The following is a 24,281-nucleotide window of genomic DNA, read 5'->3' on the forward strand; positions in this document are numbered from 1 at the left end:
TTTTCCTCTGTTTGATTTACTCATAACATCGTTGAACGGTCTATTGCAGCGATTTTGTTAAACACGGCACATTGAAGAGTACAGTGTACAAGAATCATAACTCTTTGAATTACCGCCCTTTATTAAAATTACTTGTTTGAAACACAACTCTTTTTATTACATACTCGTTTCTATTCCCCGTTAAGTTACACTGGTACCGAAAACGTCAATATTTTTCTATATACTGACGCGGGTGCGTGACGTAATTCAGTGTGTGTTGTTGCACTATTTTTTTCTATTTAGTTCAGTATTGTCAATCTTATTCAGGCTATTGAATATATTTATGATATTTACGCAATATTTATACGTGTACGTGCGTATGTAATAAAAAGGTTATTATCTTTGCATCGGGAAATATGCACTCGTTCTTCAGCGGAAGAATATTGCGCTCCTAAAGTCGCGCAATATTTCCGCTGAAGAACTCGTGTATATTTCCCGATACAAAGCTAATAACCTGTTAATGTTCTGAAGAAAAGCTGCATACAAAGATGGAGAACATTCTTGAAAAGTGCAGATTACAAGAACTGTAACTTATATGCACATGACTCACTACAACAAAATATTTCCTCCTTTTGGCCGTGTATGCTTCGATGACAGGTGTTGATGGCCAATTCTAAAAGGCTCGTTTACGTAATTTCTGTAGTTTTATATTCTTAATTCTGTCTGCGACATCCGTCTGATCAAATCTGCACTGTTCGCCATCAACAGCCAGTATCGTTTTGGTAAGCACCCCATTTAAAGGCACTGACCTCCAGACTTTGGATTTATATGATCTTTCTTTAAAATTGAAGTTTAGTCATATCATCAGCTCTGTTTCTAAACTATCTTAAAATGCCGAATCAAGAAAAAAAGATGTCCGAGTCGGGGAATCGAACCCGGGCCACCGCGGCAATGAAATCTATTCCGCTGTATTTACCACTATGGAGGAATATGTATTAAGCATGATTAAGGCAGTTTACCTCCAGTAAAGCGTTGCAAACGCTTTTCAATTTTCAATGTAAACATTAGTAAAAACAACTAATTCTCATGTGTTTCGATAACATATAGTCTGTCAGTAATTAAGTTTCAAATGTTTCTTAAGAAATATAGCATTAATTTCCAAATACCTAAAATTTTCTTTTTTTTTTTGTTGTTGTTGTACGATATTCTGTAGAGGCCTGTGCGTGGACAGGTTCATTATAGAAATTTAGCAGTGTAAGGGTTAAAAATGGATAGTGTTCTTTCCTTCTTTTGTTTCACATGCGTATGAAATTTAATTTTCATTTTTTTTCTCATTTTCGTTTGTAAATGAGGTAAAGTGAAAAGGCAGTATGTGTTCAGCATGAGAGTTCCAGTATTTGTTACGTGTATAATGAGCGCCTGTACCGGTCTAGCGGTGTTTCAAGGAATAGAACGTTCGGTAAATTTACAAGTGGAATGGTAGATAAATGAATGAGAGATTGGGAAAGGAAGCTAAATGCTGAGATGGATTGACTTACTTATTCTTAAGGTAACGCAAGACATCGATTGAAAATAATACATGTTTCAGTCCTCTAATGGTTCCTGGTCGACATGTGCTTAGAATACGAGGCGACACGAAGACAAACTTGAGCCGTGAGTCTTAGTTCAACTGACACGTGAGCTAACATTGTACAGTTTACCTTTATATGTGACTTACATATCTTGTAAAAGAATCATTATGTCATAAAATACTATAAAACGCAAAATTCTTATTTAAATCACAGCTTTATTCAGTTGAACATTTTTATCATTAAAAATAAAAGTAATAAATTCAGTACATAAAATGAACACCATAAACTTATCATCTTATTACTATATACAATATAGAATACAACACAACTGGAAATCACTGAAATAATCACACACAGAAAAACAAGGCAAATATTGGAATGCGATAGAACGCCTTTTGCACAAAAAAATCTTTAAAAGTGGTCCGTCACATTAAGCGACATTTTATGGCATTTTACAGTTTTCGTACATTTTCTTAGCGATTTATTAAAGCATCAAAAAGACCCATCATATAGTTAAATACATGTGTATGTGTTATCACTTCTTATAAAATTTTGTAAATACCGCCCCGCCCCCACCCAACTTTTAATGTGACAGTATTAAAACAAGAGGACCATGATGGTCCTGAATCGCTCACCTGTTCCCACATGACCAAGTTTTGAGTATGACGTCGTTTTTTCTATTATTTGACATAGTGACCAAGTTTTAGAGTTCATGTGACCCAGTTTTGCACTTGACCTAGATATCATTAAGATAAAAATTCTGACCAATTTTCATGAAGATCCATTGAAAAATATGGCCTCTAGAGAGGTCACAAGGTTTTTCTATTATTTGACCTAGTTTTCGATGGTACGTGACCCTGTTTTGAACTTGACCTAGATATCATCAAGGTGAACATTCTCACTAATTTTCATGAAGATCTCATGAAAATTATGGCCCCTAGAGAGGTCACAAGGTTTTTCTATTTTTATACCTACTGGCCTAGGTTTTGAAGCACGTGACCCAGTTTCGAAACTGACCTAGATATCATCAAGGTGAACATTCAGACCAATTTTCATGAAGATCCATTGAAAAATATGGCCTCTAGAGAGGTCAAAAGATTTTTCTAATTTTAGACCTAGATATCATCAAGATGAACATTCAGACCAACTTTCATACAGATCCCATGAAAAGTATGGCCTCTAGAGAGGTCACAATGTTTTTTTATTATTTGACCTACTGACCTAGTTTTTGATGGCACGTGACCCAGTTTCAAATTTGACCTAGATATCATCAAGATGAACATTCTGACCAATTTTCATGAAGATCCATTCAAGGGTATGGCCTCTAGAGAGGTCACAAGGTTTTCCTATTTTAAGACCTACTGACCTAGTTTTTGATCGCAGTTGACCCAGTTTTGAACTTGACCTATATATCATCAAGATAAACTTTCAAACCAACTTTCATACAGTTCCCATGAAAAATATGGCCTCTAGAGAGGTCAAAACGTTTTTTCATTATTTGACCTACTGACCTACTTTTTGACGGCACGTGACCCATTTTCAAACCTGATCTAGATATCATCAAGATGAACATTCTGACCAATTTTTATGAAGATTCATTCACAAGTAAGGCCTCTAGAGAGGTCACAAGGTTTTTCTATTTTTAGACCTACTGACCTAGTTTTTGACCGCACATGACCCAGTTTCAAACTTGACCTAGATATCATCAAGATGAACATTCAGACCAACTTTCATACAGATCCCATGAAAAATATGGCCTTTCGAGAGGTCACAAGGTTTTTCTATTATCTGACCTACTGACCTAGTTTTTGAAGGCACGTGACCCACTTTCGAACTTGACCTAGATATCATCAAGGTGAATATTCTGACCAATTTTCATGAAGATCTTTGAAATATATGGCCTCTAGAGAGGTCACAGTTTTTTTCTATTTTTAGACCTACTGACCTAGTTTTTGACCGCACGTGACCCAGTTTCGAACTTGACCTATATATCATCAAGATGAACATTCTGACCAATTTTCATAAAGACCCCATGAAAAATGTGACCTCTAGAGTGGTCACAAGCAAAAGTTTACGCACGCACGGGCGGACGGACAGACGACGGACGCTGCGCGATCACAAAAGCTCACCTTGTCACTTTGTGACAGGTGAGCTATAAAACGGACTATTTCTTCTGATTTCGTATAACTTCTAGTTTTACATTTGCATTTGCAAGATATCTGAATATGTCAATAAATGGCAAAATTTGAAAAACCATGGTACGTTCAGTCAATACAGTATGAAAAGCCAGCAAAACAGACTTCTATTTATACAATTACATTGTATTCGTAAAATCTGAATATATATATTTAAAAATCCGCTCCCATTTTGATTCTAATTAAAATACACTGTCAAAATATCAATTCACCTGGATAAACGTTTATACAATAACAATAAAACAACAGCAGAAAAAACATCAAATAACCAACGTATTACATCATGTAGAAATATATATCCAAAATCTCATTTGCACCCATAAGAGATATGTCATTTATTCCTCAAACAAATCATCTGGCTATATATACATATACACTATAAAACCAACAAAAGCATAACAAATGAACACAACAAGGACCCAATCCCATTATTTATTACGCCATGTATACATACTTATTACATACTCGTTTCTATTCCCCGTTAAGTTACACTGGTACCGGAAACGTCAATATTTTCCCATACACTGACGCCTGAATTTCATATCGGGTGCGTGACGTAATTCAGTGTGTGTTGTTGCACTATTTTTTTCTATTTAGTTCAGTATTGTCAATCCTATTCAGACTATTGAACATGTTTATGATATTTACATCATATTTATAAGTGTAGATGCGTATGTAATAAAAAGGTTATTATTTTTGCATCGGGAAATATGCACTCGTTCTTCAGCGGAAGAATATTTCCTAAAGTCGCGCAATATTTCTGCTGAAGAACTCGTGCATATTTCCCGATATAAAGCTAATAACCTATAAATACTGTACATACATGATGACTGTATTGAACATCGGAAGTACTTGTCATATGCTAGCGGAAACTAATATGGGGAGATCGCAAAGTACATGTATTTACAAAAATAAACATCAATTTGGCAGTGTAAAGTACAGATATATAAACATTCTGTTGTTATCAACAGTTGATATTCATATCACAGTAACAGATCCAAGTCATTTTATGTCAAGTATGGCAACTTTCTTTTCATTTCAAAATACCCGCTCAATCTACTCTCAGCGTATTCCTGAAAAGAGATAGAAAAACATAGCAAAATGCATGTACTTTATCTTGAGACTTAATATGTACAGCACTGTTAAAATTGTAAATACTATGCCAGTGAACTGGAAATGAAATTATTTTATACTATAATTCTTTTCCTGTTAAACTCCCTTAAACAAAATGAAATAGTATATTTAGCTTTATGCCAAATGGTGCAAAATCATTTTTAGTTTCAAGATCACTGTGACTTTCACTTGTGATCCCCTAAAATATTATGGGCCATCAACTGATGAAACATATGAAATCACTGTATTAAGTTTAACAACTAAAGACCTCTTAAAGGTTATTTTTGGATAAGGTTTGATTGACCATGTTTTGGTCCTGTAGGCAGTACATAGTTGTTTGTTGATTTAGTACTAAAGCATCCTTTTACCGTGATTCTCTCCAATAATAACATGTAAGAGATCATTGCTCCATTCAAAGAAAATCCTTCAAGAAAGAAATGTTAACAATAAGCAAATCTATACTCCTTGTTAGAATGTTGGATCAAATCCTATATGAGAGAAATAGTCCGGAAAAAAACTTTTATAAAACACAGAGACGACCAATTCAATATATTTCCCCACATATCTCACCAATATTCCATCTGTTTCAGCTTAACTTGCGAAATTTGATTATATAGTAAGCAGTTTTGTTTAATTCAAATCATTCTTACCAAGAATCCAAACTGTATATTTGACATTTCATTCTGTAGGATTGACCACAGGCCCCACAGAAAATGGGATGCCAGCGCATATGTGTTAGCTTCTATGTACATTTTCTCTAGTATACTGTCGTCGATATCACAGTGTGATGCTTGTAAGTAGGCTTTGAAAAACTCATACTGAAAATTCAAGGACATTTTACACATGAAACGGGTTAAAATTTGAAACTTGCAATATTACAGGTAAAAATTTAGAACAGGGTACTAGTAAGTATCGCACAATTTTAACAAACACCGTATCTCTACCTCTCTTAAAACCTCGACCTCCCTGACAAGAATGTGTTCTTGAAGCGTTTTTTCCACAAAATAAACTGTTATAACTTTTTGCTTTTATCTCATTTCCATAAGGATATAATATTTTAGAATCTAATATTTTTTGTTCATTTTGGTAAAATGATATCCCAACATAGGATAGAAACAGATGCATTGTTTTTGTCTATGTACTTCCAACACACTGACTTTTTCTAATTATTTGATAATTGTACCTTCACTCCTCTATACAATGTAGTCACAAAAGGAACGTGAACTTTTGAGACCTTTGTACTTACCTGTTGGTCCCTTGTGGGATAATATTGTGCGGTGTATCTGTAGTAAGGATATTCTGGTACGTTGTAATTATAGCACCATTCCATAAAGTGATTCCCGAAGTCATAACCTCTGAAAAGAAAAGTACGACTGTATACACGACAATAATCTTTCAGGTAGCGTCATGACAAACTTGCAGTTAAAACATGGAGGTATTTCTTCTGTATATATCGTCACCTTAATTCCAGAAGAAAATAACTTCATCTTTTTCGTTTTGAGAAAAACACGTTTAAAGATCTGACTGGAACATAAAATGGGTGAGTTAGACGTTTGTGGCACAGCGATTTACTCTCTTCATGTTACAGCTACACGCATATAAGTTAGTGTGTGTTGTAGAGCTTTTGGAGACGGATCCAACGATACCAAAAACTCTATTTTGTCAAAAATGAACTTATACGCTTCTGGAATTAAGGTGACGATATGTTTAACCAGTAGTGTAATGCCTACAGTCCTATTCATATAACACCAAAAGGGTGACTAATCTATTGATCAGGCATTTACTTCTATCAAAATGTCTATCCATTTTAGAAGTTTGGTAAACTACTTGGCCTTATAATGCAATCTTATAGTCATATATTTTTGATTTCCAAAGGACTTACCTCCCCGCCAGTATAAAATTTGCTAATGATAAATGTGAAAATAGTAACGAACATAATGGTGAGGGTTTCTTCCTATTGCTTTGAACCCTGCTCTGGTGACACTTTTAAAATACAACAATTAATAGAAATATTTTAAAAGAATGGCCAGTATGAAGTTATTTTTCCCCACTAAATCCATACGATGCCCCATAATCATGTCACAAATGTAAGGGAAGTAACTAGCGTCACCACCTACCTGTAATTATAACTACAATATTCCCAGTCTATCACAGTCATACGTTTTCTTAAGTCCGGACACTTTTCATTGTAAAGAATGTTTCCTAAATGAAAGAAAAACATTTTCCTTTATCTAGCACACAAGTACAAGTGGTCCACAAAGGATATATACACATGTAACATATAACTTGACTAAAGCCTTTATACAGTATCACACCATTCCTTCTATTTAAAACGTCGGTATGTTTGTGAGCGGACATATCTGCTTTACAGTGGTACCAAAAGGCATGTACAAGTGTCCAGAGTGACGTAGACTGGCCACTAGACTGATAATAATTTGTCACAAAATTTCAACTTTTGTATTTTTCCTTTTATTTTATGTAATAGTGACAAATGCCAGTCTGTTTTAGAGATTTTCACAGAGAACTGATTATATGATATTTGACATAAGATATAGACTTGCTACATTCACAATTTTACAAATAAATATTTAAAAGATAATATATCATAGTCTAGGAGCTAGTTTAAGTGTGAGCAACCATTAACAGAAAACAAAATAGATATTAATTATACCTTCCTGGAGATCATTATGTGAGAATACTATAGGAGATTCCACTCTTGACAGGATTTCTCTGAAATAAGATATCTTCTCTTGTTAAAAGAGCAAAACTCGTGATTTGACGACATTAAATGTGCCTTATTTCAAATTCCATTACAGCAGGGTGTTTAACACAACACCATCATTATACTTGTCTACATATTAATTTTCTAGGTAGGTTTGTACTGGAACAAACGTCTTGTGTCGGACTCTGTTACATGGAAACTTTGAATGGAGACTGGTAGCTGGTCTTATTTAAAAGTGTCTGTGGTTAATATTTCGATCGGAATGTTTTTAAAAACAGAGGGACGATGGACACCTAGCGATCCTAAAAGCACACCATAAGCACTTCGTTTGAAGTTGGTAGTAATCATGAAAATAAGAAATTCAGTTGTAAATTTATAAAATCTATAAGATCCTTTGGAAATACTGAAAGCACCAAAAAATAATAGCAGACTCGGTTTGACTAAGTCCGTTCATGAGAGGTGGAATGTGTAACACCTCTCAAGCCCACTAGCACTGGCTGAAGCGGAATTCTATTATACATGAAGATTTAATGAACTACTGAACCCGACAGACTAGAAATATAACAACACTGAATCCAATTACAGTTATGCCGTATGTATCGGTTATATATCAGTGCATTTTCTGTATAGTTTATGTCACGAAATATAATACTAAGTAGTTTATAAAATGCTTTAGCATACAATTTAATGCATATCTATTATATACATGTTTTTAGATATTCTTATCTTATACATGTTTTTAAATTTTCTTTCATTTGACTGAAAATTTTCCATAATTAAAAAAAGACGTAGTGTAGGCCTATTGCAGTTCAATCAGCATGATTATACAGAGTTAAATAAACTGGACTACAAAAAGGAAAATACGTGATTTAAATGCTTCCACATACACGTGTTTAAAGGAAACTATTAAGTGAAACAAATGTAAATTTTCTTCCCTGCAGTAGTTTTCAACCGCAAAACCATACAATAAGGACATATTCTTATGAGTAGTTTAAGCTAATTTAATGAATTGGACGTATTATGATAATCACAGCTGTTCTCACTTTAAAGTTTGCAGTTCCTCTTCTAAACTGTAGTCCCTAAACACACGCATGTAATGTTCGTCCTGGTCAGAATGAGTCCTGCTTAATATTTCTTTAACTTCTATCAACCACCTGAAATACGATCATTCAAGAATTAATTTGGAGGCTTCCGTGGCCGGATGGTTAAGGCCGCTAACCTCGAATCACGTGTCCTTCACTGGTGCGAGTTCAAAACCTAGATTGGGATGTTAAATTCTTCACGTGAGGAAGGCATCCACCTGGCTTAAAGAAGGTCTGTGTTGCTACTAAGGTGTCCGCCCAAGATGAAATAATGCCCGGATGGGCACCAGGGGTATTACCCCACCATCAAAGCTGGAAAACTTGCCATATGACTTAAATTGTGTCGTTGTAAAAAGGAAGAAAGAAAAAAAAATGCAAGAAAAAAGAAAAAATGAATTAAGTGTGAAAATAACTCTTTATATACAAATGGTTTCAAATTTACAATGAAAACATTATTAAGTATAAAAATGATGAAGTGACCATTTTAATTTAGCGCATAATTTATATAACAAGTTGACGTTACAACTTGACAAATTCATGTGTTTTGACATTTCAGATAGTCAAAATAATGCGTATGATTTATAACAATAGTGATAAAATTATTTGGAATGACACTTAAAATTGCCATATACGTGTAAATTCTATATTCATGGAGGGGTGGGTGTCAAAAAATGGAGATAATGCATGTGTAACAAATTGTAAAATTATCAGGAACGATCCTTAAAATGTCGAAAAAGGAATATATTGTATCTATAACATCGAGAATGGACTTTAAATCGTCGAAAATGAGAGATATTGAATGTAAATGGATGCATACTTATCCATTGTGTCATTTAGGAAGCGTGGCTCCTTACATAGTGGCATGTCTAAATTATGAAATAATGCCAGTTTCTCGGCGATCATCCGGGACAAGGTCGGATTGTGCAAATCTGTTGTTGATAAACTACTCGCCTGAAAAAAAGAGTAATTACAAGTACAGTGTGCTTGTTTACGTTGTCCAAAATAATAACAAAACTCTACAGGGCGATCTATTGGGAGAGGAACAGGACTGAAAAATGACTGCTTTAGCTAAAATCCTGCTCAGAAAAGTCTGATTCTATATAAACATACTAGGAAATCAAACATGCATTATATATTCTACACAAACCGATACTGCTAAGGTCGTCTACTGATACATGGCAAGTTAGTTTCCTAGAAATTCAATAATTCGCTATTCACATGATTCCAATATAAATGCGACAAGCACACACATAAAATTGTTTGGGTTAAAATTATTCAAAACTCGTAGAGGCCTAAAAAAAGTCTAAATCCAGACGGATTCAATATAATTCTGAAAATGCTTAACTTGATTAAGAGTTTCTTACCGGAACAAGTTCTTCAATCCGCGCCTTGGGATTCATTCCGTGCAGTTTTGGTCCAAGTTTCTTTTCTGACATGAGTGCAAATACCACGGAGTTCTGCACGACAAAATTGCTGGACGTTGCGATGTCACCATACACGCGCAGCAGTACACTTTGAGGTTGGTTGTCTGGTACCCGAACATTGGACGGAAGTGAACAAATGTACAGATAGTTTGTTAGACCACCACTGAAACAAAAAAAATGAAATTGCAATTTCTACAATACAACATGTTGAATGTAATGCTTTAAGTTAGCGGCCTAATTTGTGACATAAGGCAACCATGGTTTTAAGTGGATCTAAATTTCACAAAGACACACCTGTTACAACGATCAGTTAGAAAATGTTGCCTCTAAGAGAAGTTAGCAAGATTTTACTTATGGGCCATAATTTGACATAGTGATCTATATCCGACGCCGTATAATCCAGTCTCGACATTGTTCGAGATTTTGTAAAAACAAGCATTTTAAGTTTCTTTAAGCCTGGGTCAAAATTGTGACGTCTACCGTTGTCAGTTTAATATATAGCTTTCGTGTGGAAGATAAAGATAAATACCCCATCTTCGATGAATATGGTAGTATCAATATGCAATTAATGAATGTGCCAGAAGAACCGAGGCTAAAACGTTTCTACTGACCGTGGTGTTTCATTGCATGACATCTGGAAGTTTCAAAGTAGTTTTTCTCTTTTTTATGTTTGGTACAACAAACCTAAATACATACCGGTCATTTGTAAAAACTATGGACCGGCTATTTATATAAGGAGTCATGTATTAATATACACTTTCTGTATGACTTGCAGCCTTGGTTTGACGATTGATTGGCAACATTCGAAATTTCAATTTTTGATACCCGAGTAGAACTATAGACCGGCCAGTAGCACAAATTAAGGATATGCGATTCAAATAAGGAGTCCTGTAATAATATCCAACCAATATTGAATACAGACCGGTCATAAAGCACAAACTATAGACCGGCGATTTATACAAGGACAAATTTAATTGTCCTAATGTTGGACTTGATCATACAAGCCGTACACAAATTCATCAAGAATTGTATAATACGAATGTGGAACAAAGAGCATATTGTCATGCAATATAAATAGCAAGTTACACGTGTAACGTCGACTCATTGATCACCAGACTTGAACGAGATCACGCCACTTGCAGACTCGCGTAAGACATAATACACGAGCGGAGCTAGCGATGAATTCCATTTTTGCTTACCTCCAAACGACTTACAAACTGAAACTTAAGTATGGTTCTGATGGGCACGCATTATACTAGCCTTACTCATTTGGCTTATCGGGATGACTTTTTTTATGATTTGATACTTTAAGGTTGTCATCCCTCTAGAGTTATCACGCTGTCCCGAAACGTCCTATTATTTGCACTAACATTATACTACTTCCGCACGGTAATTTACACGACAGCATGTTTATATTACCGCTTGATTGTTATGGTTCTCATGCATCGCTGAACTCAAAAAAAAGGTTGTCAATAATAGAAGTTAAGTGCATACTGTAATGTTTTACAAAAATATTTGTTTTAAGGAAGAAAAATCATAATTATCCAACGTGTTATCGTTTGAGTTATCGTGCGGGATTTATACTCGCTGATTTACACTGCAGCACTGTTTTCTCGTGTAGTAAAACAATACAGTTGGCGTCAATTCTAGGGCTATAGACAGAGCTCAACAAACTTTAATGCGTGTCATATCATTTACTATTAAACAGAAAAGTGCAACATACCTTAACTTGCTGATCTGGAACTCATCTTCGCTAATTTCAGACCACACACCACCGATCGAATCTCGGCACATATTAAAGCCGAGTCTCTGTGTTTCTATGGAAATAGAATCCGCTTCCATTAGTGTTGTTTTCACACTTCTAGGTTTCACAAACAGCAGACGTTTTAGAATTTTACTGACGTCTGATAATAATTTGTGGGACACAAGATAACGTTTTTGTATCACCATTATTTTATCAAATTTGACTAACAGTATTGAGATAAACTTCCAGCGGCGTGTAGCAAACATTTTTTATCTTTATTTATCTTCAGTAAAGTGTCTGTCGTCTGTAAGATGCACTATTTATCTATGTAACAAAGTTCCCTCTTTCCTCATATACGAATGACAAATCCTCTTTAAAATAGTCACATGATATTTATAAATAACAGTCATTGTGTTACAGTTCAGTTTCCTGGATTCCGGTTTTTACCAGTTATATTGCCAACATGTTTACCGTGTTATTGATTGATCAACACACGATGCGGAAACCCTCATGCTGTCTTGCGCAATAATGTCGGTCAGCGGTATAAGCTGCAGTGCGTAGTTTTATACACTACACTGAGGATAAAAAGCTAAGCACAAGTAGTCACTTGTATTATATTGCAAACAATTACTTTGTTTAAGGTGTTATTGATAGATCAACATAATTATGATGCGGAAATCCCTCATATACGATTGTATACATCGGTTAGTGGTATAAGCTTTACGATATACCCAACACTATACTGGTAAGATGATATCAATATTGGGTTGCTCCAGATCAGGGCCACTCAAATGATTGACCCTGTCCAGATGGTGTACCACAAATAGCATTAATGCAAACAATAACTTAATTGACATTATTATTATTATCATCATTATTGATGTAATTATGCAGAAATCCTATAAGCAGAAATCGTTCCGCTTGTTTATCAAATATATCTGGGATTTTGACGTTCTTAATTATATACAAAAATCTGTAAGATCAAACTATCTTTCATTTCTAGTGAACACCAGGTATAAAGTTCACGAGTAAAATATATGAGATCGTTCATGTACTTTTTTATTTCATGTTTTTAAAGTACATTTTATTATTTGATATTTTCACATTGAAATTACCTATATTTCTCTCTAATAATTGAATAATTTTCTGAAAAGCATTTATTAATCAAAGCCCTGAAAGGACTGATAGCCAGTGCTTATTGAGTGATATTTCAGGGTTAGGGTCAGTATTAACTTCGACTAAAACCTAGAATATGGCGCCACTTTATACTGTTAACCAGTCAAAACGCCGTCTCGCCATGCTGTTACCAATCAAAGCGCACGGAATTTTATTTATGCGTATTGCATTACGAGTAGAATTTTAGGTATGCGCGAGAGTGGGTGCATATAGAACAAGAGGGCAATGATGGCCCTATATCGCTCACCTGAGTTTAGTTTCTTGCTTAAAGAAGTTTCTTTGCTTAAGCTTCACTAACATAAACTAGGTGAGTAGGTCATGGTAAAGATTATTCAAGATAACTACTAAAATCTGTTTAAAAATTAAACTGGTGGTCCAAATTTCTTTGATGTAGCTTCAAAAACAAGAAAGTAGGTCAGTAGTTCAGAGCTAAGAATATTAAAGATGATCAGTTTCAAAGTTATAAACATGGTCTAAATTTCTATGCTGTACCTTCAAAAACAATAAAGTAGGTCAGTAGGTCATGATTATGACAATTCAAGATGAATATTGAAATCTGTATCAAACATTATGCTTGGTCCAAATTTCTTTGCCACTGCTTCAAGAACAAATAAGTCTATATAAAACAAGGGACCACCCGGGCGTGGCCTATATTGATTATGGTCATGATTTGAAAAATCTTGGTTGAGAACCACTAGAGCATAACACATACTAAATATCTAAACTCTCGGGCTCATGGTTTAAGACAATAATATTTTTAAAGGTTTTCCCTGTACAAGTCTACTTAAATTATGTGCTTCCCGGGGCGGGGCCATATTTGACCCCAGGGTGATAATTTGAATGATCTCGGTAGAGGGCCACTAGATGATGCTATATACCAAATATCAAAGCCCTAGGCCCTTTGATTTTAAACACAAAGTTTTTCAGAGTTTTTCCCTATATAAGTCCATATAAACCATGTGAACCACAGGGCGGGGCCGTATTTGATCCTAGGGAGATAATTTGCACAAACTTGGTAGAGGACCATTAGATGATGCTACATAACAAATATCAAAGCCCTAGGCCCTGTGGTTTTGGACAAGAAGATTTTCAAAGTTTTTCCCTATATAAGTCTATATAAACCATGTGACCCCCAGGGCGGGACCATATTTGAACCTGGGAGGATAACTTTAACCGTCTTGGTAGAGGACCACTAGATGATGCTACATATCAAATATCAAAGCCCTAAGTCCTGTGGTTTTGGACAAGAAGATTTTCAGAGTTTTTCCCTATAAAAGGTCTATATAAACCATGTGACCCCCAGGGCGGGTCCATATTTGACCCCAGGGGGATAATTTGAACAAGCTTGGTAGAGGGCCATTAGATGATGCTACATACCAAATAACAAAGCCCTAGGCCCGGTGGTTTTGAACAAGAAGACTATATGAACCATGTGACCCCTCCGGGGCTGGGCCATTTTAACCAGGGGGATAATTTGAACAATTTTGGTAGAGGACCACTAGATGATGCTACATACCAAATATCAAAGCCCTAGGACTTGTGGGTTTCGCCAAGAAGATTTTCAAAGTTTTCCCTATATAAGTCTTTGTAAACCATGTGAACCCCAGGGCGGGGCCATATTTGATTCAAGGGAGATAATTTGAACACACTTGGTAGAGGACCACTAGATGATGCTACATACCAAATATCAAAGCCCTAGGACTTGTGGTTTTTGACAAGAAGTTTTTCAAAGTTTTCCCTATATAAGTCTATGTAAACCATGTGAACCCCAGGGCGGGGCCATATTTGACCCAAGGGGGATAATTTGAACAGACTTGGTAGAGGACCACTAGATGATGCTACAAACCAAATATAAAAGCCCTAGGCCCTATGGTTTTGGACAAGAAGATTTTTAAAGTTTTTCCTTCCGGAGTTCTGTATGGAATTCAATCCAAGGAACATCCCTGTGAAGTTCCATCAAAATCTGCCTGGTGGTTTAGGAGATGTTGTTTAAAAAAAAGTGTGGACAGACGGACGACGGACGGATGGTGAGCAATCACAATAGGTCACCCTGAGCACTTTATGCTCAGGTGAGCTAAAAACTGATACAAAAGACAGAGCGAGTGATTCGGAATATTTCAAATGTGAATATAAAGTTCATAATTATTCTAGATTCCATTGCTGCTTGTTAAAACAGTACTGTAGTCCTCAGTTGCTCACACATTCACACAATACAAAGATTATAAAAAATAAATACTTTTTATACGTCCAGAATATTTGTGTGATGCGGTCACATAGAAATAGAAGGAAAACTCAAACAACGCAAGGCTGAAACTAAATACAGACAAAACACGTGTCCATATCTTTTATTTTCAATCATGTTTAGGTATTATTCTTTTGCTCTCCTTCACTTGGAAGAAACAAATATAATAATTATATAACTGCAAAGTCCGCAAGAAGTTTGAGTGCATGTGTCACGGTATAGGACTTCAGGTAATAAGGAGAGAATATGTATAGGCAACCGTTTAATACCGTCGTTTTACCTACACTTTGATGTAGGGATAGTACAAGTTTTTTTTGTGTATTCACTTCTGCAGAAGCCCGTGGAATTTTTTGTGACCGAATATGTCAGTCTTATCAGGTCGAAATTCAGACCATAAATAAATGTGTTCTCTACCTAATGACTACATGTATAACTTACACTTCTGACTTTATAGTTTTGCTTTATGATTTTTCATAATAGAAACTTAAAACAATACCATTTAACAATAAAAAGGTCGACTACCCGTATCACATTTTCAATTTAAAATCGCGCTACCGTAAAATTCATAATATTCACTCGCTAGTTTATAAAAAAAAAGTGTAAAACATATTATAAAAACACTAAGGACATATGGATTATTTTAACAAACAGTATGTTTCGAGCAATTAAAACGATACACCGTATATAGTTTTAACTGATAAAAGGAAGCTGAGAACATTGTCAGTTTGTCAACCGAAAGTTTTGAGCAATATTGGATTATTTGTACTCAGAAAATGCTTCGGCCTACCAGAGGTATGGGTGGCCGGCGGCGACAAAGCAGTCGGGAAGAAATACAGCGCCTTGGCACTGAAGACACCCTGAAATGTCCAATATGCCTGGACACGTTCGAGACCCCAAGGGCTTTAGCATGTTTGCATACTTTCTGCGAACCTTGTCTCGAGTTTTATCTCACTGACTGCAAAGCCTCCATTAAAGACGGAAGGCTGGATAAAATCGAGTGTCCGGTCTGCGGTCACCTCACTCTGCCGCCCGATGTTTTAAAATATCCTCACGCTATGGTTAAAGACTTGCCGCTGAATCATTTCATTCTGCCTCACCTGGATGGAGTAACCCCTCGTGACAGTAGCAGAGCGGAGTCTAGGCGGAAAAGGAATGTTAACTTCACACAGAGTTGTGGCTCATGTGCAGAAAGGGAAGTGGCAACAGAGGCCACAGCATACTGCCATGACTGCGAAGATTTTCAGTGCGGCGAGTGTGTAGATAACCACTCCAAAATCAAAATGCTGACTCGCCATAAAATCGTAACCATTGAAAAGGTAACCAGCAGCTCACAAATATCTAATTCTCTTGACAAACATAACATTTGCTTGGTCCATCAAAACGAGGATATCCGATTTTTCTGCGCTGACCATGACGTCATTCTCTGTAGCAGCTGCGCAATGGCAAGTCACAAAGCTTGTGACATTATAAACGAATTCGACGATTTAGGAACGCAGCTCAGACACGATGATCGGACAGACAAACTCCGCGATAACATGAAAGGACTTCAGAAAGCGTTAAACGACATGGTAGAAGCAATCAGAGCTAATAATTACGGTATTAAACGAGAGACGGAAGAAATCCCTCGAAGAATCCAGTCAATGAAAGCAAAAGTTCTCAGATTGTTCAAATACTTAGAAGATGAAACTGAGGAAAACATTAAAGTCTTCCAAGAGGAGTATGGGAAAAAGAACTCGGACAAAGCGTTCAAATGTAAACAACTTCTTGTAGCTATAGAAGGTTCAAATGCTTCATTAGATACGGTGATAGAACATGGCTCAAACCACCAACTCTTTCTGACATTTCAGAAGATTAAAACTCAACTACAAGAGTATGACGACATGGTCAAGTCTGAAAAAGAATCATTGCTGTGTAGTTCTATTCAACTGAAAGTCGAAGATGTACTGGACACGATCGTCAACGCAACGGAAAAATTAGCTGAAGTACGTGTTGAAAGCGTTAAACCAGATCTTGCCGAACTGCCGCCACTATTGTTCGCAAGAAAGGAAGACCCGGTTGCAGATATGAAACCGGAACTAATAAAATCTGGAGATCTGAAGAACAGTGATGCAAATATCATGAAAACGTGTATTGCTGCTACATATATGGATAAGAAACTCGCCTTAATATTCGAGGTGAAAAATAGGACCTGGTTCTCCAGTTCGTTTTCGCTCGTAACTACAGACAAGCTTGAGGAAATCTATACACAGGATTTGAAACGGGATCCGACGAATATCATCTGTATAGACAGCAACAATGTGGCTATCACGTTCCCAAACGGTGGATTCATAGAATTTTATCTTTACACACCGAAAAGAAAGAAGAAACCTATGGCTTTTGTACTTGACCATACGGTTAAATGCGACATAAGGGATACAGTCATTACAAAATACAATAAAACTTCTTTCGCATTAAGCACGGGGAACTATTTCGCGACCTTGACACATGACGGGGTCATGAAAAAGGTGTTTTACTACAGCGTCAGTTTACGTGTACGAGAAAATGACTTCTGGTCTACGCAACTTGTGGTTGGGCATATGGTAGTAGATTTTAAAAGGAAAAGAATCTACATAGTTTCGTCTAAACCAGACAAGCTGTATTCTTTTAGCACAAAAGGTGAAGTGATCTTCGAGTACAATTTAGAAGACACGGTCAAATATCTCGATCTGGACAAAGAGGGTGCCATTGGTGTTTGTTCTGGGAGCGAAAGTTTTGGAAAACTGTTTCAGATTTCACCAAATACTGGAAAAATCCTCAGGAATGTTGCCATAGAAACGCAAAATCCAAACATAGCGTGTTTCAATAGAAAAAGTGGCGATTTTTATGTCATTGAAAACTCTCAAAAGAAGACACATATTGAAAAGTACAAATTTAACATACAGGAAGATGACGACTTATTTGATGACGACTGAATGCTCCTAGGCAATTTTCACGCATATTCTATAATATATAGTCGAACGCTAGTTACTAACTAACTAACGTAAGAATGTTTGGTTTTGACGAATAACCACGGAATTGAAATGACGATAGCGCTATCAGACCAAATTTGCCAAAATCTGCTGCGGTCTTACTTTTACCCTGAACAAGCGATACATGAAAAAATAATCGTTATGTAAATGGCGTACTAGTAACGAAGGGCAGAAACTCGTATCATACATCATTGTAAAAATTTCGCATATGAAATAAAGCAACGCCTCTGTAAAAATGTATAATTACGAATTTTTCAGACTTGTTATGTTTTAGAATTTTAAACAGAAAGTTCATTTTACCATTAAAAGTGATATTATAAAATTGTTTTTAAAATTCAACAAGAGATCACAGAGTGATCTTGGCGCCCACCATTGGGCCATTTTTGAATGTTCCAAATTTCAAGACTAGCTCAAGGTCAAAATCAAGGTCAAAGTTCATTTCAGTACACAAAACTGTGCATGTGGTCCAAATTTGAAAGCTGTAGCTTGAGAAAAGTGAAAGTAGGTCACTAGATCAATTTCAAGGTCAAAGTTCATTTCGGTACACAAGACTATGCAAATGCTTCAAATTTAAAGACTGTAGCTTGAGAAATGTGGAAGTAGGTACTAGGTAAAAATAAAGGTCAAATTTCAATTCAGAACACAAAACTATCCAAGTGGTCTAAATTTGAAGCATGTTGCTTCAGAAATGTGAAAGTAGGTCACTAGGTCAATCTCAAGGTCAAAGTTCATTTCGGTAGACAAAACTATGCAAGTGGTCAAAATTTGAAGGCTGTAGCTTGAGAAATGTAAAAGTAGGTCACTAGGTCAAGATCAAGGTCAAATTTCATTTTGGAACACATAACTATGCATGTGGTCTAAATCTGAAGCCTGTACCTTCAAAAATGTGGAAGTAGGTCACTAGGTCAATGTCAAGGTCAAAGTTTGTTTCGGTACACAAATCTATGCATGTGGTCCAAATTTGAAGGCTGTAGCTACAGAAATGTGAAAGTAGGTCACTAGGTCAAGATCAAGGTCAACTCATGGCAAGGTTCATCTTGCCACTCAAAACTATACATGTGGTCCAAATTTGAATGTTGTAGGTTATGGACAAGAAGATTTTAAAAGTTTTTCCCTATATAAGTCTGTATGAATCATGTGACCCCCGGGGCGGGATCATATTTGTCCCTAGGGGGATAATTTGAATAAACTTGGTAGAGAACCACTAGATGATGCTACATTACAAATATCAAAGCTCTAGGCTTTGTGGTTTGGACAAGAGGTTTTTCAAACTTTTTCCCTATACAAGAGCTTGTAGAACACGAAATGCCTCCCTTGGTGCATTCAGTAACTGCACAAGGAACAGAAATTATATGCTCACTGTAAACAAAAGTTCTATCATTCTGGTTCAATCTGACCTTGACCTTAAATCTATTAACCTAACAAGATATCACAGAGTGATCTTGGCGCCCACCACTGAGCTATTTGTGAAGGTTCCAAATTTCAAGACTAGGTCAAGGTCAAATTTCATTCGGTACAAAACACTGTGCATGTGGTCCAAATTTGAAAGCTGTGACTTGAGAAATGTGAAAGTTGGTCACTAGATCAATTTCAAGGTCAAAGTTCATTTCAGTAGACAGAACTATGCATGTGCTTCAAATTTGGAGGCTGTAGCTTGAGAAATGCGAAAGTAGGTAATAGGTAAATTCAACGTCAAATTTCAATTCAGAACACAAAAATATGCATGCGGTCAAAATTTGAAGCTGTAGCTTCAGAAATGTGAAAGTAGGTCACTATGTCAATCTCAAGATCAAAGTTCATTTCGGTACACAAACAATGCATGGGGTTCAAATTTGAAGGCTGTATTTTGAAAAATGTGAAAGTAGGTCACTAGGTCAAAATCAAGGTCAAATTTTATTTCGGTACACAACACTATGCATGTGGTCCAAATTTGAAGCCTGTACCTTTAGAAATGTGAAAGTAGGTCACTAGGTCAATCTCAAGATCAAAGTTCATTTCAGTACACAAAATTATGCATGTGGTTCAAATTCGAAGGCTGTAGCTTGAGAAATGTGAAAGTAGGTCACTAGGTCAAAATCAAGGTCAAATTTTATTTCGAAACACAGAACTGTGTGCGTGGTTCAAATTTGAAGCCTGTACCTTCAGAAATGTGAAAGTAGGTCACTAGGTCAATCTCAAGATCGAAGTTCATTTTGGTACACAAAACTATGCTTGTGGTTCAAATTTGAAGGCTGTAGCTTGAAAATGTGAAAAAAAGGTCACTAGGTCAAAATCAAGGTCGTATTTTATTTCGGAACACAAAACTAAGCAAGTGGTACAAATCTGAAGTCTGTAGCTTCAAAAATGTGAAAGTAGGTCACTAGGTCAATAACAAGGTCAAAGTTTGTTTCGGTACACAAACCTATGCATGTGGTCCAAATTTGAAGGCTGTAGCTACAGAAATGTGAAAGTAGGTCACTAGGTCAAGATCAAGGTCAACTCATGTCAAGCTTCATCTTGCCACTCAAAACTATACATGTGGTCCAAATTTGAATGATGTAGGTTATGGACATAAAGATTATTAGTTTTTTGCCTATACAAGTCTTTATGAATCATGTGACCCCCGGGGCGGGGCCATATTTGACCCTAGAGGGGTAATTTGAACAAACTTTGTAGAGAACCACTAGATGATGCTACATTACAAATATCAAAAGCCTAGTCTTTGTGGTTTGGTCAAGAAGATTTTCAAAGTTTTTCCCTATACAAGTCTATATAAACCATGTGAACCCCAGGGCGGGGCCATATTTGACCCTAGGGGAATAATTTGAATAATCTTAGTAGAGGACCACTAGATGATGTCATATACAAAATATCAAAGCCCTAGGCCCTGTGGTTTTGGACAAGAGGCTTTTTCAAAGTCTTTTCTATACAATTCTATATAAACCATGTGACCCCCGGGGTGGGGCCATATTTGACCCCAGGGAAATAATCTGAACAATCTTGGTAGAGGACCACTAGATTTTGCTACATACCAAATATCAAAGCCCTAGGCCCTGTAGTTTGGGACAAAAAGATCAGAAACCGTTTAACTATTCCTGGTCAATGTGACCTTGACCTTTGACCTCAAAATCAATAGGGGTCATCTGCTGGTCATGACCAACCTCATTATCAATTTTCCTGACACTAGGCTCAAGCATTCTTGAGTTATTGCCCGGAAACCATTTTCCTGTTCCTGGTCACTGTGTCCTTGACCTTTGACGTACTGACCTCAAAATCAATAGGGGTCATCTGCTGGTCATGACCAACCTCCCTATAAACTTTCATGACCCTAGGCCCAAGCGTTCTTTAGTTACAATCCGGAAACCGTTTAAGTGTTCACGGTCACTGTGACCTTGATCTTTAACATACTGACCTCAAAATCAATAGGGGTCATCTGCTGGTCATGATCAACCTCCCTATCAACTTTCATGATCCTAAGCCCAAGTGTTATTGAGTTATCATCCGGAAACCGTTTAACTATTCAGGGTCACTGTGACCTTGACCCTTAATATACGGAAAAGAAATCGATTGAAAACGGCAAATATTTAATGAATGTCGTCAAGGATGTACTTAACAAGAGCTGTCCGTAAGACAGCCAAGCTCAAGTATTCGAAATATTGTCACAGAAGCAGGAAATTATTACCCAAAATGTTAAATATCAAAAGAGTTTTAAGTTCGAAAGGGGACATAATTTGACCAAAATACATATCAGAGTAATGGGACTTGATGCTATCAACTAGTTTTATAACCCAGAAGAAACATGTTAAGTTTCAATTCAATATCTGCATTAGTTTTGGGGATAGTAACTTGCATGTAAAACTTTAACCAGAATTTTCTAAGTCCAAAAGGGGGCATAATTTGCTCAAAATACATGTTAAGAGTTATGGAACTTGACCCAGTGAAGTTGGTTATTGACCTAGAAAAAGAATAAATAAGTTTCAAAGCTATATGCCTTTTGGTAATAGCTGTATGTACTTGCACGCAAAACTTTAACCAGGATTTTCTAAGTCCAAAAGGGGGCATAATTTGCCCAAAATACATGTCAGAGTTATGGAACTTGGTGCTATCAACTAGTTTTATAACCCGGAAGACACATGTGAAGTTTCAATTTAATATCTGTAGTAGTTTTGGAGATAGTTACTTGCATGTAAAACTTTAACCAGGATTTTCTGAGTCTAAAAGGGGGCATAATTTGGCCAAAATACATGTCAGAGTTATTGGACTTGACCCAGTGAGGTAGGTAATTGATCTAGAAAAAGAAAAAATAAGTTTCAAATCTATATGCCTTTTAGTAATAGCTGTATGTACTTGCACGCAAAACTTTAACAAGAATTTGCTAAGTCCAAAAGGGAGCATAATTTCGCCAAAATGAAGGTCAGAGTTATGGGACTTGCTGCTATCAACTAGTTTTATAACCCCGAAGACACATGTGAAGTTTCAAATCAATATCTCCATTAGTTTTGTAGATAATAACTTGCATGTAAAACTTTAACCAAAATTTTCTAAGTCTAAAAGGGGGCATAATTTACTCAAAAAACATGTCAGAGTTATGGGACTTGACCCAGTGAGGTTGGTAATTGATCTAGAAAAAGAAAAAATAAGTTTCAAATCTATATGCCTTTTAGAAATAGCTGTATGTACTTGCACGCAAAACTTTAACCAGAATTTTCTAAGTCTAAAAGGGGGTATAATTTGGCCAAAATGAAGGTCAGAGTTATGGGACTAGCTGCTATCAACTAGTTTTATAACCCCGAAGACACATGTGAAGTTTCAAATCAATATCTGCATTAGTTTTGGAGATAGTAACTTGCATGTAAAACTTTAACCAAAATTTTCTAAGTCTAAAAGGGGGCATAATTTGCTCAAAATACATGTCAGAGTTATGGGTCTTGACCCAGTGAGGTTGGTAATTGATCCAGAAAAAGAAAAAATAAGTTTCAAATCTATATGCCTTTTAGAAATAGCTGTATGTACTTGCATGCAAAACTTTAACCAGAATTTTCTAAGTCCAAAAGGGGGCATAATTTGGCCAAAATGAAAGTCAGAGTTATGGGACTTGCTGCTATCAACTAGTTTTATAACCCCAAAGACACATATGAAGTTTCAAATCAATATCTGCCTTAGTTTTGGAGATAGTAACTTGCATGTAAAACTTTAACCAAAATTTTCTAAGTCCAAAAGGGGGTATAATTTGCTCAAAATACATGTCAGAGTTATGGGACTTGACCCAGAGAGGTTGGTAATTGACCTAGAAAAAGAAGAAATAAGTTTCAAAGCTATATGCCTTTAATTGATGGCTGTATGTACTTGCATGCAAAAACTTAACCAAGGTGTGACGCCAACGCCGACGCCAGGGTGAGTAGAATAGCTAGACTATTCTTTGAATAGTCGAGCTAAAAATCCTTGGTTACGTGTTAGAATTGAAATAATATATCTCATTTAGTGATTTGCTCTTGAATAAATCATTGTTCGTCGTTTAGATGCGTATTATTATATCACTCGGGCTGCGCCCTCGTGATATAATTCCTTTGCATCTGAACTCCAAACAATGATTTATTCAACGACAAATCACTGGATGAGATATATTATTTCTTAAACAACTAACCTTGAATAACTTATTTTAATAACTTTTTAAAAATCCGTCATGATTCAAATTCACAAGTATCAAATAAACTAATTTAATCATAGGTACAACTTCTCTACATTTGCGTCAGTCTAGACTGGTGATTTTTTTATACACATCCAATCCTTGGTTTCTATGCACTATTGAACCAGTAAGTATAAACCTATTAAACTCTTAGCTTATTCAGACACGGTACTTGACTTTTACTTTCAATCCTTATTATATAAACTTTGTACAGGAAATATGACTGTAAAATTTAAGAACAAAAGTCAAATGTACAAAGATCATTAATATACGCAGTGTCTTGCGAAATAGGTTGGAAAATAAGTCCTTTAAACATTCATCCTCAATTATAGTCCCTTGATGGTTTGCTTATGTTTCAAA

The 24,281-nt window shown here is 36.1% G+C and overlaps 2 protein-coding genes across 3 annotated transcripts; one reads left to right on the plus strand and one right to left on the minus strand.

Moving 5' to 3' along the window:
* Positions 1-345: 345 nt before the first annotated feature.
* LOC128550098 (choline/ethanolamine kinase-like) lies at positions 346-24,045 on the minus strand. Of its 2 annotated transcripts, XR_008368057.1 has the most exons (11): positions 23,880-24,045; positions 11,810-12,405; positions 10,027-10,249; positions 9,480-9,613; positions 8,624-8,734; positions 7,530-7,588; positions 6,976-7,060; positions 6,105-6,213; positions 5,509-5,676; positions 4,550-4,818; positions 346-493 (listed from the first exon to the last, which is right to left on the minus strand). XR_008368057.1 is itself a non-coding variant. In XM_053528256.1 (10 exons), the coding sequence occupies exons 2-10, from the start codon at positions 12,094-12,096 to the stop codon at positions 4,753-4,755; spliced, it is 1,242 nt and encodes a 413-aa protein (XP_053384231.1). In that variant the 5' UTR covers positions 12,097-12,405; positions 23,880-24,045; the 3' UTR covers positions 1,746-4,752. The 2 variants fall into 2 exon arrangements, 1 of the variants encoding a protein (XP_053384231.1); XM_053528256.1 differs by lacking the exon at positions 346-493 and having other exon boundaries at positions 1,746-4,818.
* Positions 16,022-18,199, plus strand: LOC128550015 (uncharacterized). The gene has a single exon (XM_053527851.1). The coding sequence runs from the start codon at positions 16,022-16,024 to the stop codon at positions 18,197-18,199; it is 2,178 nt and encodes a 725-aa protein (XP_053383826.1).
* Positions 24,046-24,281: the final 236 nt, after the last annotated feature.

Source organism: Mercenaria mercenaria, chromosome 17 (genome assembly GCF_021730395.1).
Source record: "Mercenaria mercenaria strain notata chromosome 17, MADL_Memer_1, whole genome shotgun sequence".
NCBI classification, from domain to species: domain Eukaryota; kingdom Metazoa; phylum Mollusca; class Bivalvia; order Venerida; family Veneridae; genus Mercenaria; species Mercenaria mercenaria.